At 46.8% G+C, this 18,612-nt stretch overlaps 1 protein-coding gene across 3 annotated transcripts in view; it reads right to left on the bottom strand.

The window, feature by feature from the left end:
* CACNA2D3 (calcium voltage-gated channel auxiliary subunit alpha2delta 3) overlaps nt 1-18,612 on the bottom strand; it is an 837,281-nt gene that overhangs the window by 366,815 nt on the left and 451,854 nt on the right. For all 3 annotated transcript variants that reach the window (XR_002136724.3, XM_088798500.1, XM_088798501.1), the window contains exon 11: nt 18,023-18,136. Coding sequence is in view for 2 of the 3 variants with exons in the window: in XM_088798500.1 (XP_088654626.1) it covers nt 18,023-18,136 (114 nt within the window). In the remaining variant the exon portion in view is untranslated. The remainder of the gene's footprint in view (nt 1-18,022; nt 18,137-18,612) is intronic.

Below are 18,612 nucleotides of genomic sequence, written 5' to 3'. Positions count from 1 at the left end.
AAAAGAAGTATATCATAACTTTGTATTTCATTTCCAAGTTCTGTGGCTGTAAATAAAGCTTTGTTCGTTGAGCTTGAAGGCGAACCCCACAGGACTAGGAGCTCAGTGCGAAGAGACAGACGGCTTGCCAGAGAGATGAATGCATTTCATTATCTTGAGCTTATTCCATAGGCATAATTAGAACTCTTTTGAGAAGTCAACTAATTATGTAATATCCAGCAAAATATGTGAGGATTTCATTTTGGCATTAAGTAGAATCTATCAAGCTCTGTTCTAATTTATGATTTCCTATTAGAAGGGGGAGCAAACAGGACCAGTCATTTCCACAGCAATGGTTTCTGATTAGTACTACCGGATAATATAAAGGCAGAGTATATATCTTCCCCTTGGGCCATCGCTGGAGAAAAGGCAGCTTAGATCAGCCCTATATATTATTAGATGTCCCCGTTGTCCTACAGAAACACAGCTGCAGGTATATTACTTCTGGCTGGGACGACGGTAATGTGAGGCATCAGCAGAGACATCAGATGAACAACCTTTACTAGCAGGCTCGCTTTTTCCTTTCTATGCGTAGCCTGTGTGGAGCAGGGCGGCATGGTCCCAGGCTCAGAGGTTCCAGCTGAAACCTCAGTATGACCCAGCCCCCAGCCAGCAGTACCTCCATCTCCGGCCATCTCTCCTGGCCTAGCTTTCACTCTGACAAGACACTTCAGCAACCTCCTCGCTGGCCCTATGGAGAATGCACCAGCCTGTGGACCCTCCTGCTCTGTCATTTCCCATCACCGGGGTGGGGGTGGGGTCTCACCTCTTGTCTAGGGCCAGGCAACGGCTTTGACACTCCTCCTCCTCCCCCCCGAGAAAGTAAGGTGAGGAAAATAACATTGCATAACTCTTTAAGCTGCATTCCTGAGAATTTCTCAAGTTTGTCTATAAAGAAAGGCAAAAACGGAATAACGATGACATTCTTTTTCAAGAAGAGGAAAATGAGAAGCACAACCGGGTAGTCTCATTTGCAGGTAATTTGCAAAACGAATTTGACTTTCCCTTCCAAAGCCCAAGTTATTCCTGGATAAATTAGTTTCAGAGGATGCTTAAAAAACAATGGTGGGGAAGTAAGCAATCCCAATGCTATATGGCTGTCAAGTAGCCAAAAGTGGTTCAACAGGTTTTTGAAAATTTTGAATGACAGAATATTTTCGAAGATGCAGATATGGCTTTGCAAGCTCAGAAAGGCAAAGTTGGGTCTTTAGGTTCCGAAGGAACCACAGAGAACAGGGATGGCAGACATGTGGCACAGGGGACACCACGGGCTTCTTATGCAAGGAAGACAAGGCTCCCTGGTCACAGCCCTATCCCTTCCCAGCTACATGCGCTCTTACAACACTTCCCAAGGTAGCACTGCAGAGAGCCACCTCCGTAGGCCCAGAACTGGCCCTCGAGATAAAACCTCCTTGCCATCTTGGATTCGGCACAGACAGCTGGAGTTAATGAAAGAGTTAATGCGATTTTCCACTCTCCCCACTTGCTTTGAGGGACTCTGGTGAGAACCGGCCTGATCAAATCACCTTTAGGGAATGGAAAAATCTAACTCACCACACATGAAGGCAAGCATAGAAAGGAATGCTGGAGATGAACCAAGGACAGGCTGAACAGAACTGCACCATCAGGCCGCAAGAAAGGAAAACACAGACCCGAGAAGAAAAAAAAGGTGGCAGTGAAGCAGCCATCTTCCTAACTCTGTAGAGACGACCCTGTCTCTCACATGTCCAAATCCCCATCCTTGGGGTGCGGGATTCGAGGCCTGGTGTGCACATGGCAAGGAGGGGGCTCAGCCCCCATTCCCTTATGCATCTCACAGATGTGTCAGCTGGTATGAGTTAGCCAGGCAGTGACCACATTTTGGGGAGAAATCATCCATTGATTTATCACAGGGGGCATAAATCATAAATGCATTTAGTTGTCTTCATCGCCTTTCTTGTCATCCTGCCCCTCTGAAGTGAAATTAAGAGGCAGATGTATTATCTGGGATCAATTCCAGATCCCATTTGTGTTTTAAAAAAAGAAATCCAGGAAGGATTTCGCACAGCCCTTCTGTCACAGGTTGATCAAAGTCTCGGGGTCTTGCAGGCCAAGTCCCCACACAGGTAATGCTGAGAAGCCTGGTGATGAGGGCTGCAGACCTCGGCCCACACGAGCCCCTTGGCCCAGATGGGGCTGAGGGCAACAGGAGTTCTGCACTGTCCCTAAGAAAAGCCAACCCCCTCTTGGGCTCGCAGACACCAAGGCCTGCACAGCCTCCCCCAGTGAGCCAGGCAGGTCATCGAGGCAACAGGAGAACAGGTGGTGGGTGTCAGTCATGGCTGCAAATTTGAAAATTAAGTCAATGATAAAACTGGTCACAGCAAAGACAGAGAGGGATCCTTCCAGAAAGGTCTGGAGGAGTCCTCTCAAATGCTATTGCATTCTCAGGTCTCAGGTTTCATCTAGGCCTTTTCAGGGATCCTGCCTCATTCCCTCCATTCTCCTTCCTCAAGAATGTTGCTCCATTTACCTCACTGGTTCCATGGACCACAAGGTAGTGCTCTATGCCTTTTTTCATGGTGTTTGCAAGAAAAGTAGGAAGGAGTTTTGAGATCACAGCCTGAGACCAAGTTGGACATCAAACTGAGCTTCTCTGTCCTTCAAAATAAGACTTTCTGACTCTGGGTTACTCCTAGGAGTTGTCCTCTTCTAAATCGGCACTGAGAAAATTGTTCTTTCCTGTCTCTTCTACGTACTCTGACACATCCCACCAAGCACCTCTGCCACGTGCGCTCCAGGAAAGAAGAAAGCACAGCGAGCTCCTCACCTTGGGTCACGAGGTAGGATCAGCACCTGTGCTTGCTGGCCTGAGGCGAGGGAGCAGTAAAGGGTCAAGACAGAAGGAGGTAAGGGCCTTTGGAAGATGAGGGACAGAGGGCCACCAGCAGCGCCCAAAGGAACTCATGGCTGGCCCTGTCCAAGAGGATTCCTGCATCCTTCACATCTATCTGAGTCAGGCACATTGCGTCTAACCCCTGCTGGGAGGCGTGCACAGTATTCAGTCTCTCAGGACTGGGCTGGCTCCCTTGAGACTTCTCTTTGTTGTGGTCCATGGGCCTCATCTCCCAGGAATCACAGGTAAGCCATTTGAGTGCAATGTCAAGCCTCATGCCTGAAAGTTATTCCAGCTCTGCTAGCACATCATCTGTGTTGAGTCTGCAGTCTCTCTCTCTCTCTCTCTCTCTCTCTCTCTCTCTCTCTCTCTCTCTCTCTCTGTCTCTCTCTCTCTCTCTCTGTCTTGCTCATATTAAGCAGCTATTCCATGCCAACATCCCAAGTGCTAGATATATGCTGGTGACCAAGAGAGACATGGCGTCCACCCTCAAGGAGTTTATATTGTGCAAAGAGTTAATAATCAAGTAAACCCCAAAATGAATACATAATTTAACTATAATTGATAATGTCAGTAAGGAAAATAGCAGGTAGTACGAAAGCCTTAGCAGGAAGGGAAGTGGTGGTCAAGGAATGCATCACTGAAAAAGTAGTTATATTTTTTTAATGTGTGTGTGCGTGTGTGTGTGCAGGTGTGTGCGTGCATATGTGTGTGTGTGTGTGTGCATGCATGTGTGCATGCATATGTGTGTGCACACGTGTGTGTGTGTGTGCGTGTGTGTGCGTGTGTGTGCGTGCGTGTGTGGGTGTATAAACACACAGCTCAAGTCAGAACTTCAAACTGTAAGATGGCTGTGTGTGCCATATGCCTGTTCCTCTAAGAATTTCTTGAAGGCCTGGAGAGACCCTATGTCAGATTTTTAACACGCCCAGGAAATCTATGGCAGCAATAAGGGTATTTTTAAGTGTCTGCCTGGAAGAGACAGAAGCAGAGAGACCCACACCCCACACCCCTTTCTCCTGATGTTAGGAAGCCAGTGGCTGGTCCCTAGCCTAACACAACTCTCGCTGGATTTTTTTTTGTTTGATTGAAATTTATTGGGGTGACAATGGTTAGTAAAATTACCTAGGTTTCAAGCGTACAATTCTGTAATACCTCTCACTGATATGTGGAATATAAAATTGGATTTTCTTTTTTGAAGGAGGTCTAGAATTTTTCTTTTTTTTTTAATGAGAAGAGCTCATAATAGGCCATTTCCTAAGTTAAGAAAAAGGGAAGGAAAGGATCAATATTTTTAGAAAGGTTAAGATAATTATTCTGTGAGGAGAAAACAAATTTCTGTAAGTATCTCTGGCTCACGCAGACATCCTTCTGTTTTGAGTCTGAACTGCAACAGTCTTCTCTGAAAATCTAAAACTATCACTTTTTATCTGTGTTCCATCGAGGCACAGAAACAAATCACGGGAAAACAAAATTAAAATGATCCAAATCTTAAAAGCCCTAAAGTTTTCATGAGTTCTGAGGGTCAGATTTATAGAACCAAGGCTTAGCAGTGCCAAATACTCAGGCTTCTGACCCAAACGGCACTAGACACTTGCCTCCACCCAGGTCAACCGTCTCCAAATCACAGGGCACCTTGGAAACTGGCTCCAGGGCCTGATGTGGCCCAGGAGGCATGTGGCATTTAGCGAATCCTCCCTGTACACCTCACTTTCAGTTTGTGTCCCAGCACGGATTTCCACAGGGGCCCCTGAGCTGTCCAGTAAGGCCTGCCAGGCAACGGGCTTCCTGCCGGAGAGCTAACATGCACCTCATCCGTGTCTCCCCCAAAGAGGCCCCATTAGTCACCATCATCAGCTGTTCAGTATTTGAGATACGAATCCCCAAGGAGTGAAGAGGACAGGACAAAATCTTTATTACGTTATGGAAGAGCAAGCAATGAACCAATGTCAACTGGAACGTGGAGATCTTGGGAGGGAGTGGAAAGGCTCTTGTGGGAGGCAGATCTACGCTGACAGAAGGGTCCGAAGTGCTGGGCTGCAGTAACAGATCATGTTCACTAAGCCCTATAAATCTCCTCCCTCCATATATTTTATAGAAATGATTAAGGCAAAGGTAGTCAGGCTACAGGTCTATGGCCAACAGCATTTGGCATTGGGAGCCTCCAGTTTTATCCCCAGATGTTTGAGGAGGTAATACAGAGGTCAGGCTATGGAGAATACCAGATTTCCCAAAATCTATTGGAAGAAAGAGCTTCACTGATGAGAGCCAGAGGTGATTTCTCCACCAACAAAGTTAGCTGAACAAGCCCAGGGCCCCTCTGTGATGAAGACCTAGCACTGTGAGATAAGAGTGAAGCACCAGGAGGTACACGGCTCAGGTCCGGTTTTGGGTTGGGGATCCTTCCTGTTGGACTGTCGGGATCAAGGTCAAAGGGTAGGTCATTCCTCTGTGTCTCTAGCACTGAAAACAAGGCTGTTAGGGATGCATGGAGGGCACGGAAAGTTTGCCTTGATTAAATCTACTTGTTCTTCCCTCCCTTCCACAAATGTTTACTGAGCACCTACTATGCACCCAGCACCGTGTCAGGTACTAAGCTTTGCGGAGAACTAAACAGGAAGTGATCTTAGGTCTACTGGAGAAGATAAACATTGCAGAGATAATGACACCAGTCATCAACCAGCACTGCATTAAGTGCTACTGAGACACTCCAGGTGCTGGGAATTCCACTCCCTACAGGCCATTCACCAGGTGCCTGGGCCCTCTCTGCCTTCCAAAGGAAGCTTGACAGGGAAGCCCTAGGCAGGTTCTATCTACTCCAGGGCCTCAGACCAGGGAGGGGCGCTGGGGAGCAAGTTAAAGCTAGGGCTTTGCGATCAAGTTACTTAGCTTGCTCTCTAGTTGGTTTGCTCACTGATAAAAGGGATGTACCGTAAATGTCTACAACCATAAAAGTGCTGTGAGAATCACAAAGATGGTACTTACACCGTGCTCAGCCAAGTGCTGGGTAGCATTCCCTCCTTCCTTCAGGGAAGGCTCCCTGAGCCCACGCTGTGTGTTGGGCACTTGGGTACACCGAAGGACAAAGCAAACATAGCACCCTGCTCTCATAGTGCCATGTTTCCAGCGAACGGGACAAGCACAGTTTACTTGCTTGCTCTGTACATCTCATATGTTCCAAGATGAAGAATGCTATCACTAGAAGGAAAGCAGTAACTAAGCTTGCTCAGGTCACGTCAGGGGTAACTTTGAATGAGGTCGTGAGGGTAGATCTCAGTGAAAAGGGAGTATCTGGGGAAGCACATGAAGGCAGTGAGGCGTGAGGCAGTGTAGAAATCAGAGGCAAAGTGTCCCACGCAGAGGGAACAGGAACTGGCTCCAAAGGTGTCGTGCACCCAGCATGCCTGAGAGCAGTGGGTTGTGCGGATAGCACGAGGGGAGAGCAGCGAGAACAGGACGGAACAGACACCTATCCGGCCATGCCCTGTCGGCCTAAACTCAGCACAGAGTGGGAGACAGTGGAGGTTTACTGGCATAATTTACCTTTAGTTTCCAAAGTGCCTGGCTGCTGTGTGGTGAACAAGCTGTGGAGTGCCTATTTCTGATGGAATAGATGTGAGAACTGAGAAGAAATGTGATTTGATTACAATTGACGTGCAGGTATAAGAGTGGCAGGGCTGGCGAAGCGAGTCGGCTTCCAGTCCTACAGGCCACTGGGTCCCGGCACACTGGGTACCTTTCCCAACAGCAGGGGGGTGTTGTGCCCTCTCCACCATCCTGCTAAGTTCCCCTTCCTGATCATCCTACAAAGGAAATGCAGGACAGCGGGCAACAGAGGGTGAGCCTCCTGGCAGTTTCCGGCTAACAGAGGCACAGAACCCCTGGTGGAAGAGCCATCCATCTACTTGGCCAGCCCAGTTCACAGCCAATTCACAAACAGGTTGCTGTGAGGCTTTCCACCAAATCACCTACAGGGGGAGTTTTACGAAGGAAGCAAATGAGGTGAGGAAAGAATATGAGGCTGCTTAAGAGAAAACAAAATAAAAACAAACTCATAGATACAGACAACAGACTGGTGGTTACCAGAGGGAAGGGGAGGGCGAAATGGGTAAATAGGGTCAAATGTATGGTGACAGATTAAAAACTAGACTTTTGGGTGGTGAACACAAAGAGCATGCAGGTATGGAAGTCTAATGTCGCACACCTGAAATTTGCATAATGTTATTAACCAGTGTTACCTCAATACATAATAAAAAGTAAAAACCAAAATAAGTAAATAAACAAAGCTAACATGATATTCACATGAAGAAGAGAAAAACTAAAACTGACCAGTTGCCCACCCACTTCACCAGCCACATGGGTTCCCAAACCCACTGTGCCCAGTCATGTCCTCTTCTGTTTCACAGCAGAGCAGGCTGCCCAAGGACCTTGGGTGGATGCACCTGCCGTGCCTGGCCCAGGACCCTGCAGACCAGGATCTCGCCATCACTAACACGCCTGAAGCACTTGCTGCCCCCAAGGCCTTGCTGGGCTCTGGCACTGTTCAGCCAGCCCTCACAGCAACCACTGAAAGGGTTGGTCCCTGTCCCTACACTTCATTTCCCAGGTGAGGATACTAAGCACCAGAAGATTCAATCACTGGCCCAACGCCACCCAGCTCAGAAACGGTAACAGCTGGACACCCGCCCAGGCGTCTGAGCTACGACCACAACTCTAGAAAAGGAACCCCTAATATAAAAGCAACACTACTTCTCAAATCTCCTTTGCATGTTTCACTAATACAGAGAGGCTGCTCCTCTGGATTGAGGAACATTAGCTTTTATCTATCATTAATTAATGACAGTGAGTGGTTAAATAGATCTCAGAATATTGTGATAGGCGCCAGAAGTTCAGGTAAACAGGACAACGCATGCATATATGTAAAAGGCCTGGAAAAGTTTTTAAAATGCAGCTGCACACTTAAACCTTCTTATAAGTCAACCAAGACACCACATAAGCTTAATCCATATTCAGGAATAAAAGAGTACTTTCTACACCACCTTGAATTCATCTAGTACAACTGCACTGGAACTATACCAGTGAAATAAAACCAATGTGAGTGGTTGGCAATCATGGTGGCAATGCTGATGATAACAACATCGTGTACCCACCCACTCTGTGCCCAGCACTGAGCTTGGTAGCGTCATCTTGTTTAATTCTAAGCAACACTGCAAGGTGTGTATAATTAGCCTCATTTTACAAATGGGGGGAAGCAGATTTGTCAGCATCCAGACACCACCCTCCTTCCATTAGGCACCACTGCTTCCCTACCCACATCCACTCCCCAAGAGCCCTAGTCAATAGTCCAAGAGAAATAAAAACCCAGGAAATAAGAACTTGACATGTCATTAGCCTGCAAATAATGCTGAACTTATTCAGCAAGCTTCTAGTTATCCCTGGGTGTGCCACTTACTAAGCTAACGTGCCTCAACACCACATCCACTGGGCTTTGTGAGGCCGGCTGGGGCTCTGCTAACCACATTTCTGCTTCGTTGGAGGTTTCTGGCAAGGCTCTGCCAAAAGGCTCATTAGGGGAGGCTACGGGGATGGAGAAAGGGGAAGGGACTTGCTCCTTTCTGTTTGCTGCCTGGTGGCTTCTTGTTCCCAGTACCATCAGTCCAGCAAGCCTTCTTCACTCTGGCCAGGATGGTTCATTCCAGTAGCAGTGAATGAATCCAGTTTGTAGATTTTCCAACACTCATAAAAGCATTTTCAACCCCTGCAGAGACCCCAGCACCTCATCCTCAAATGCCTGGGTCCTAGCCCCGCAGGACCCTCCTCTGGGCTCAGAGATCCCAACACCTTTCAGCCAGCGTGCCTTCCACCAAGGTCTGGGTCCCAGCTCTCCTCTCAGCTTCTGAGTTTTAATGACCTCTTCTCTTCCCTGCCCCTCCGTGCTCTCCCCCACGAGCCGTAGGGGTGGCCACTGTTGCCTGCAGTTGCCACTTCCATGGTACCCTGGACTTCTCTTTTTGCCCTTCCTGGTTAACAATTTTTAACATTAAATTCTCTTCTCTCATTAAAATAACTGGTGGATTTCTGCCCCCTGACTGGACCCTGCCTGATGCACTGGGGCCATAACTTTTCCCAGTGGCATTTCTCAGAGTGCTTTAGCTGGGGCAGTCTTCACCCACTGAGCCGTGGAGAGGGCACTAAAATCCTCATCACTCACATAGTGCGGTCTAGGAGCTGCCTGCCAAATTGCCTATTCCAGGGCCACACCTGCAGAGAATGGAACTCAGGAAACATTTTGTTACAAGTCCCCCTCACCCCCAAACCTTCAACCCCTCAGTTCCAGGCACAGGTGTGGAGACAGTCTGCCGTGGCTAAGGATCAAAGCCCCCACCTTCATAATTGCCGGCTCTGGGCAAGTGACTTAATCGCCCTGAGCCTGAGTTCCTTCCCATTTAAGAAGAGAATGACAATAGGAGTGTCTACCCATAGGGAGGAGCTGAGAATCAATGACAGAAAGCAGGTACTAAGTCTGACTCTGCGCCTAGCATGGGGGTGGAGTGGCTTTGGCTCTCCATTTACTGGAGGACAGTGGGGGCCACTAGGGAATGCACACTGTCCCCTCTATCTGCTTTCTGAAGCTAGGGGAGCCTGGGTGGAGCCCACTGAGCCCACTGAGGAGAAACAGCACTCGCGGCAGCAGGGGAGGGCCCACGAGGCCGTCTCGAGCCCCTGACATGAAGTGATATTTCAATGGCTGGCAGCAGCCATGCATCAGTAGGCCCCGTTCCTGACTTTGTCTCGTCATGTTCTCGCCCGAGTGACAAGATGTCTAATACCAGCAGAAGTAATTAAAAATAAACTGGGAGACAGCGAACCATTTCAGCTCTGCCTTCAGCAGCGAGGAGGGCCCGCGTGAGCTCTCACCACGGTGACTGAAAATGCCTTTTCCTGTCATACCGTTGACTGACCACGAGAAATGAATGTTCCTGCTATTTCCCTAAGACAGCTTTAGGATTTATCGCCCTGGAAAAATTACAGCAACAACACAAACTCGCCCAAAACTTTCAGACCAAAATGTGACTTCAGCCGGGAGGGAGAGAAAAGAGAGAGGGAGGGAGGGGACAGAGAAATGTAACAACCCAACTAAGCCCTGAATTAAAATGGGACAATCTTGGAAGAGGAAGAAGAGGAAGAGGAAGAGGAGGAGGAGGAGGAGGAGGAAGAAGAACCCATTTCCCAGTCCCCCACCCAACTGAAATCAATGATGAGGAGAATCAGTAGCCAGACTGCACCCAGCCACAGTCCAGCTCCATGCCTCGTGGACTGATTCCTCACACAGTAGTCAGAGAGAACTTGGGGAAACAATCAGCTCACGTCTCTCTATTCAAGAGCCTCCCACAGCTCCCCGCTACCCTTGGATCACAGTCCTAACCCCTATGCCCACCGAACGCCAAAGGAGCTGGCCCCTGCCTCTCCTGCCAGCCACCCCTGTCACGACGCCCCTTCAGCAGCCAGGTCCCAGTGCTGCGCTTCATTTAGCTCTTCACACACACAGCCAACTTCGCTTCCTCTGGGCCTTGAAAATGCTATTTCCTCTGCCCTTCCCCCAGCTCCTTTCACTGACATGTGCTCTCTTCAGAGAGGCTTCGCTGGGCCACCCCATTCTCTGTGTCGGGCCCTGCTTGTCTCCTTCAGGAGATTTATCATGCTCTCTAATGAATTGCTCTTTTCACTTGTTATCTGCGATCTGTTTTCTGCTCTCTGGGAGCTCCTCGGAGCTGCCATGTCAGCCCCATACTCCCGAGTTCTGGTATAATGACCTGGGACAGAGTGTGGGCCTCAGGAAAACTCTGTTGAATGAATTACCCTCCATATGGCTACTCCCTTCCATTTGCTTCCCCTGCCAACAGCCCCTGCCACCCTCAAGCCCCCATGTTAATCTGCTTCTATGGAACGCAGAACAGACAGAGCCAGAGAGGAGGTGTTGGGGGAGGGGGTTGCATTTTGAGACCCCTTGGCCTCCTCTACAGGCAGTATGACCTTATCTCCTTCCCCAGTGGTATGTGGTATTGGATAAATCCCTTCTCCTCTCAACTGGCTCAAAGGAAGGCAAAGGAAATGCTTTATAAATTCATTTGAAAGTCAGAAAAGGCAACAGTGTAGTTTAGGAAAAAAGAAAGAAGAAAAAAATTCCTTCCAAATTGCTTAAGATTCTTTAAGGGTTGGGTTCTTAAGAGAATAAACGCTAACTCTGCTCAGAAATTCTGCTCCCCTGAGAGGCCCATACCCCATGGAAAGAGGAATTCCTGAGCTTTTGCAAACCAGAAAACGCCCCAGAGCACCCCCGGCAGAGCTAAGCCTTTCTGCACCTCTGAGACCTCTAGGACCTGGCGCGTTTAAAGCTTTAGTTCGCAAATTATGCCAAGGAAGGAAGGCCTGGGGCAAAACCCCCAAGAGCGCCCCTTTTTGGAGATGCAGGTGACATGCGCTCAAAAGACAGTGATTTCCAACGGTGTTTACAAAAGTGCTCCAAAGCCAGGCCCCCAAACCATTCTGTGATCAAGGACTTCTCTGTCCTCATAGAAGAGCTTCTTTTGTCTCACCCCTCTTGTCATCCCTACCAGGCCACTGAGGAGCCTCCCAGGGCCCTGAGCCCTGGTTGGTTCTTGAAGGGCTGTGCCTTGCTTTTGTTCTAGAGATAACTGATAACAAAACACAGAGCACACATAACTGAAATAGCATTCACCTTAGAAGTCCTCCTGTCCCCCTAAAAGAGGGAAATCCCTTAGTTACACCCAGGCAGCCCCTTCCTGTGGCTGACAATTTTCTCCCCTCTTCCTCTCTGCCTGCAGTCCTGATGGGTTCTGAGATGGCCAACTCTCTGACATCCTGCAGACCCTAGTGCACTTTGGGGTGGGAAGGCCAAGGAAACAAACTTATTGTCTGGGTGACAATGTATGCAGCATGACAGTTCTTTCTCAGACCTAAGATCATTTTATTTTGCTTTTACCCTCAAGATATCTACATGCTGGTTAAGGGTACAGCCTCAGCATTTGAGGCTGCGTTGTCATTTCAGTTCCACCAAATGCTAGTTACGAAACCCTGAATCAGTTATGTAACCGCTTGCTGCCTCAGTTTCCTCATTTGTGAAAAGGAGGTAATAACATTACCTGCTTCATGGGGTTTCTGTACGAATTAAATACACATGATGCATTTAGAACAGTGCCTGACACCCGGCACTCAATAAGAATAGCTCTTATTAGTTTTGTTTTATATATTTAACTATAGGAAACCAGTGTAAAGCATTCTCTTGTTGAGGGAGATTCTGGTTTAGAGAAATATACTGAGCATTCTAGTGCTACCTGTATTTCTTATCACAAGGAAAGGGCAGTAGCACAGGAACATCTAACAGGTACAGAAGGATTATTGTCTAATACAAAACAAAATAAGAGTTATGAACCCATAACTAGGTCAATTCTGGCCCCACTGTGATGGGGGTTCCACGGGTTCCATTGTATTTGGATTCAGGGCTTCCTGGGACTTGAAAATGAGGAAATCTGATTCTCTCCAGGGTTTCCTGGGACTTGAAAATGAGGAAATCTGATTCTCTGTTACTCCAGTGACCTCTGCCATGGGCCCATGTCACCACAAAACCGGGTTCCAGGGTCAGGTAGGGCTAACATTTATGAAGATCCAACATTCCAGCCACTGGGTGCAGCAACCCCCATCACTATGTACTGTATTGCAACCCTGAGGGCAGCACTGGAGGAAAAGAGGGAGGACAGAAAAGGCTCATGACAGAAAAGCAAAAGGGGGGCTCCAGATGTTGAGGAAGAGATAACCTACAGCACAAAGAGAAGTATTTGCCGTCAAGTCTCCTCCCCCCTCCACCATTTATTATGTGGCTAGTATAGTTTAATCAAGTATAAAAAGCAATGGAAAGATAGGAAAAAACTACTACTACCATCTTGAATTCAGCCAATATATAAAATTCCAAGGGCATCTCAATGACTTTCAACAATACACCAGTTGGTTCCTTTAGATCGGGGGTTGGCCAACATATTTTTAAAGGGCCAAATAGTAACTATTTCAGGCTGTGGACCACATGGTCTCCGTCATAACTATTCAGCAGGAGACAACATACGTAGAAACAAATGGGGATGGCTGTGTTACAATAATACTTTATTTATGGACAGTAAAATTTGAATTTTATATAATTTTTATGAGTCATGAAATATTCTTTCTTCTTTTTTATTTATTTATTTCTGACCATTTAAAAGTGTGAAAATAATTCATAGCTTAGGCCATACAAAGTAGGCAATGAGCCAGATTTGGTCCATGGGCTGTAATTTTCCAACCCGTTCTTTAAATCACTAACTTACCATTTCACACTTATCCTCTCTACCTCATGCATCAGGGGAAGTAATGATAAATAATTCCATGACCTTTTTTTTTTTTTTTTTTGTAGTTCACTTGGAAGAGCGACTACATAGATGGCAGGTATGACCATTTTTCTAATTTAAATGTAGGCAGCTTTATTTCTTGAGCAGATCCTGGAATGAGTCCCTTTCGTGTTGAGAAGTTCACGTTTTATTCCAAGTGTGTAAGAGCTGCTGTTAAGCCACAAACCAATGGATATCAGGCAAAAGTAAATGGCACCCAATAAATGAATAAATAGCTCATTTCTGCTCTCAGAAATAAAATACTGGTAAGGGACACACTGCGTAGGCAATCAACATGTGGCCTCCGTAGACTCGCATAATGCATTCCTTCTTCCAACTCATTCTAAAATGATTTCTTAAGCAGTTGCCTTGAGCAAAGCCCTGGTAGGTGGTAGACAGCTTTGAAAAATGACACCCCGAGTGCTCCCCCGGCCTTCTCCCTACTTCTACCTCCTTTCCTTTTCTGGGAACCCAGCTGCCATACTGTGAGGAAGTCCAGGGTACTGTGCTGAGGAGAGGGGACTCACATTATGGCCCTGGACGATGCGACGCCACCTGGAGAAAGAGGCCATGGCAAGGAGAACCAAGGCAGCCCAGCGCAGCTCCTGGCTGCATGCAGCGTCATTAGAGCCCCCACCTGACACCATGTGGTGCAGAATCACCACCAAGTTAAACCACAGAATTGCAAGAAGTAGCTGTTATTTTAAGCTACTATGTGTGGGAATGTTTTATAGTACAACTACGATAAGTGATTGTCTTTCCTTTCTCCCTTCCCCTTGCTTCTATTAGTTTTCTATTGCTGTATAGCAAGTTACCACAACTATAGTGGCTTAAATCAACACATTTGTTATCTCACAGTTTCTTTGGGTCCAGAGTCTGGGCACAGCTTCGCTCGGTATTCTGTTCATGGTCTCACAAAGCTGCAGTCAAGGTGCTAACTGAGCTGTGTTTGCATCTGGAGGTCTGACTAGGGAAGAATCTATGTCCAAGCTCATTGGGATTGTTGGAAGGATGCAATTCCTTGTGGCTATAAGACTGAGGGCCTAGCCTTTTGCTGACAGTTGGCTGGAGGATGCCATCAGGTCCCTATCACCTGGGCTGCTCCAAAAAGCAGCTTACTTCATCAAACTGGCAAGGAGAGTCATTCTGCCCTCAGGGAGTGTCCCATCCCCCTTTTAAGATTAAATAAGGCTGGCCAGCGATAAAAATACCTTTTGATTATCTCAAAATCAACGATTTGAGACCCTGATTGCATCTGCAAAATACCCTCACCTTTGCCATATTCTATTTGTTAGCAGCAAATCACAGGTCTCACCCATACTCCAGGTGAGGAGATGATACAGGGTGTAAACACCAGGGGGCAGAAATCATGACACTACCCTAGGGTGTTTATGACATGCCTCTCAGCCGGGCTGGGATAAGGTGCATGGTGGTAGGAATATTCAGAGATACAGAATCTCGGAAGGACTCACCAATCCAATGAAGATGAGAGAGAGGCTCAGAAATAATCATATTACTAGACATGAAGCTATGTTTGCCTAATAACAATTCTGAGAGAGTTTGAAGTCTAGGGCACAGACCAGGACAAGATGGCCTGGAGGGAAAGAGGAAAGCTGCGGGCAGACCCGAGAGAAAGGAACAAATGCCCAGAGGCTGAGTAACAGAGGCCATGCCTGTGAAATAGCAAGTACCTGTTAATCCAGAACTCCATACTAGGGGCATGGAAAGCATATGAGTGAAGTGGGCTTAGAGGAAATGACCGAGTAGTGAAGGTCATGGTCAAAGAGAGCATGCGTTTGCCCTCTAAGGAAGCAGTCATTTTTCAGCTCTAGCCATTTTTTGTCATATGAGAATGTTGGCTCCAATGTGCCAAGAGTATCTTTTTATGAGAAAAAACTAAAACTTTCAAATTTTATATACAATAACCAGATTTTTAAATGATCAGTAATTGGCAATATTTTAAACAAAGTATGGGCCAAGAAACATACCTGTGCACTCGATTTGACTGAAGGAATAGGTCCTTGTAAAGGTTAACAGTGGGAAACAAAAGTGGCAGAGCCCATGGAGTAACCAACCCTTACTCCTTGGACTATGTCTTATGGTAGTAGTTCCCCAGCTGTGACTTCCCCACCAGTAGCAATGACAACACTGGGGAACTTGTTAGAAATGCACATTCTCAGGCCGCCCAGCTCCACTGAAGCAGCAACACTGGGGATGGGGCAAGCAATGATTGTTGAAACAAGCCCTCTAGGCGACTCTGATGATTACTCAAGTTTGAGAAAGACTGTCTGATGGGAATCAGATTCCAGCCTTCCGATCATTTTTCCTTCTCCTGAATCCATTTCCTATTTCTAGAATCTAAAAGATTACCAACTACAGTGTGACACAACTGTCTACTAAATATCTAATGTTCAAAATAATGGAGAAAGATGACTGCTTAGACACTGCCCATCATCTCCCTCTAACACAGGGCTAAACCACACGGGGTTTCATGCACATTTATTCACCTGCACCTTCACAGAGAAGTCCTCAAGAGGAGAAAGTATGTACACATGCATATGTCTGTCATGGAACTCTCCAGAATGGTGCAGAAAGGAAAGGGATCTTGCTATTAACTTTTAATCATAAAGAAAGACCCTCTTGCTACAGAAAGAAAATCTGCTTCTGCTCGATAATCCTTTATAAGAAGATGAAACTGTTCTGTGCAACGTTGAAATTTCCAGGATACTGGTTCCAATTAATCCAAGGAAGCACCTGGCCTAAAGTCAATATTATTTCTTTGGAAAGATATGTTGAAATTTGTGTTTTGTCTGAAGAATTATGACTTTGCAGCCCTCATCCTATGCCTCTCTCTGCAAGAAGGCCAGAATGTTTAAATACGAATATTCCTGGGCAACTGCTATCCATCGAGAATCACCAAGCAGGAGGGATTCATGTGAGTCTGCGCCCTCATATGATAACACATTTGGTGTTAAAGGAGCTGCTTATTAAAAGTCCGGTTCACCTCCTTCATTTATTTAAGATGATCCGAAATAATTCAAAATATCCTTCAACATACCGTGAAATGTCAGGGCATCTACCAACATTCTAGTTGACTAAAATGCCCATAAACTTACCCACGCTTATTAGTACTGTGACCCCCTCCTAGGGCTGTGCACTAGGTACCGGCCCAGTCCCCAGCCCTGCACTAGATGCTGCAGGCACGCACGTCTACCGCTTGTTCCTCCCGTCACATCACACACATTTACCAGGAATTTACTCTGGAGTCCACCTGTCCCTGGAAATCATCACCCGAAATACTGCTTCAAAAATTACAGTCAGTGCTTAGTGTGGGAGTTGCATTCTGCCAGATTTATTCCTAGATATCCCTGAGGCAGGTGCCATGTCAAAATCCCACATTCTCTTAGTAAGCCCAGCACAGCTAGCTTTTCCTCCAGCCTCAGAAATGATGGCTGTTTCTAAGGTTGAACATGAGGGGAAGGAGTTGGTGTCCATTTGGGGACCATGTCATACAAAATGTATGTATCTTTAAACACCAGACTCAGATCTGGTGAGGTGAGGTGCCTATGCTACCAGAGACGCGTGGGGACCACAATTGTCCAAGGGAATATGAAACAACATCTCATGTCCCCTCAAGGGTACATGCTCTCTGGATACAGCGGAGAGCACAGTTGTCATTTGTCTTCTGTTTCTTTTTGCCAAATGTATATGGTTAGTTAAAATCCCCAGAAGTTAAATATACAAAATAGAAAAAGCAGGCTGGTCTTGTTCTGGATGGTCTCACACACCTATAGAGACCGTTAGAGTGACGCCATTGGCACACGGGATAGGAAAGCACCTTTGTGATACCCCCAGGTTAACACCCTCACTGACTGAGCTCTTTTTCCTGCTGAAATTCCACCATTGAGGTAACACTGTGATCCACAACTGCCCATCTGCTGGTTGGCATCCACTTGAGGAACTTACTAAAAACACGAATTACTGGGTCTCATCCTCAGAGATTCCGATGCTATAGGCATAGAGCAGGGCCCAAGTGTCCATATTTAAAAGGTCTCCCCAGGGAGTTCAGAATGGCTCATAGCTTGAGGAACCTCTGAATTAAGGCACTCAAAAGGCATCAGTAATATTAATATCTGTCATTGACACCCTAACACACAGGTTAACCAGATAAATAAATGTCAACTTGGAAAGCAAAGAAGAAATCAGCACAGACAATAAGCTTTGACAAGGGTGTGAACAGCACTGGAGGAATAGAGAAAGCTTCTGGGTGGCAATGAGGGCTCAGGGAGGAACTATAGAAACATAAACCATAACGGAGATGGCTGCAGGGCCACCACGGCTGACTTCACCGTTCTATGGAGGCTGGGCCCACCAAGTAACTCTGGCTCCATGGAAAACAGAAAGAAAGACACACGTTGCTCACAGAGGACAAAGCACACTTCACAATGAATCTTTTCCCTGAACATGTCGAACATGTCTTTACGGGCTTCTTCTCTCCTCCAAAAACGTTTCCCTTTGAGAACAAAGATAGCCATACTATTCGGCTTTGGTGAACCAAAAAACACAAGGCTGAGAAACTATAGGTCGTGATGAGATTGAATCCACGTGGGCACTCATTTCAGGACAATCATCCAAGGACTGCACTGCATGGCTGGCATCCGCGGCAGCTTACCTTTCGATCGGGCCAATTGTATTTTGCGAAGATGGTATCATAGGTGTCCACGGCCCCATCGGTGATGAGCATGATGGCCTGGCTGCAGATGCTTCCCTGTCCTGTATGGTTGAACTGTGGAAAGAAAGAAGTTCAAAACAAACACATGTCAGAGAGCTCTGATTATCCACGAGACTTCAGAGGCAGAAGGTCCAGGGTTTAGGAAGCCTCTCCAAAGGAGAGCTCATCATCTGCAAGACCAAACCAGAACCTACACGATAAGCCTTTCCCCACACATGAATCACCAAATTTACTCTGACAACTTGGAATGAAATACAGACCACAGAAGGGATTTCTGAAAAACACACACCGGGTGGGAAGTGAGATTCTAAGGCACATAACCTCTCTTACCGTCAAGTGTGGACAGCACTTCAGAATACAAGCCCAAAGGAGTTGGCACGACAACCTTTTAGGAACACATTATATGGGCAGCAGAATAGGTGCCAGGCAACGTCTCGTTCAACATCTAAATGAGTCTGGTTTGGATGGGGCTAATGGGTACAAGCTGTACCATGTAACAAAATCAAGGGGGTTTCGGCCATATAGAGGAG

The sequence above is a fragment of the Rhinolophus sinicus genome, chromosome 5 (genome assembly GCF_057876585.1).
Source record: "Rhinolophus sinicus isolate RSI-liver-muscle chromosome 5, RSI-T2T, whole genome shotgun sequence".
Classification (NCBI taxonomy): Eukaryota; Metazoa; Chordata; class Mammalia; order Chiroptera; family Rhinolophidae; genus Rhinolophus; species Rhinolophus sinicus.
This window is presented reverse-complemented; position numbering and strand designations above follow the sequence as displayed.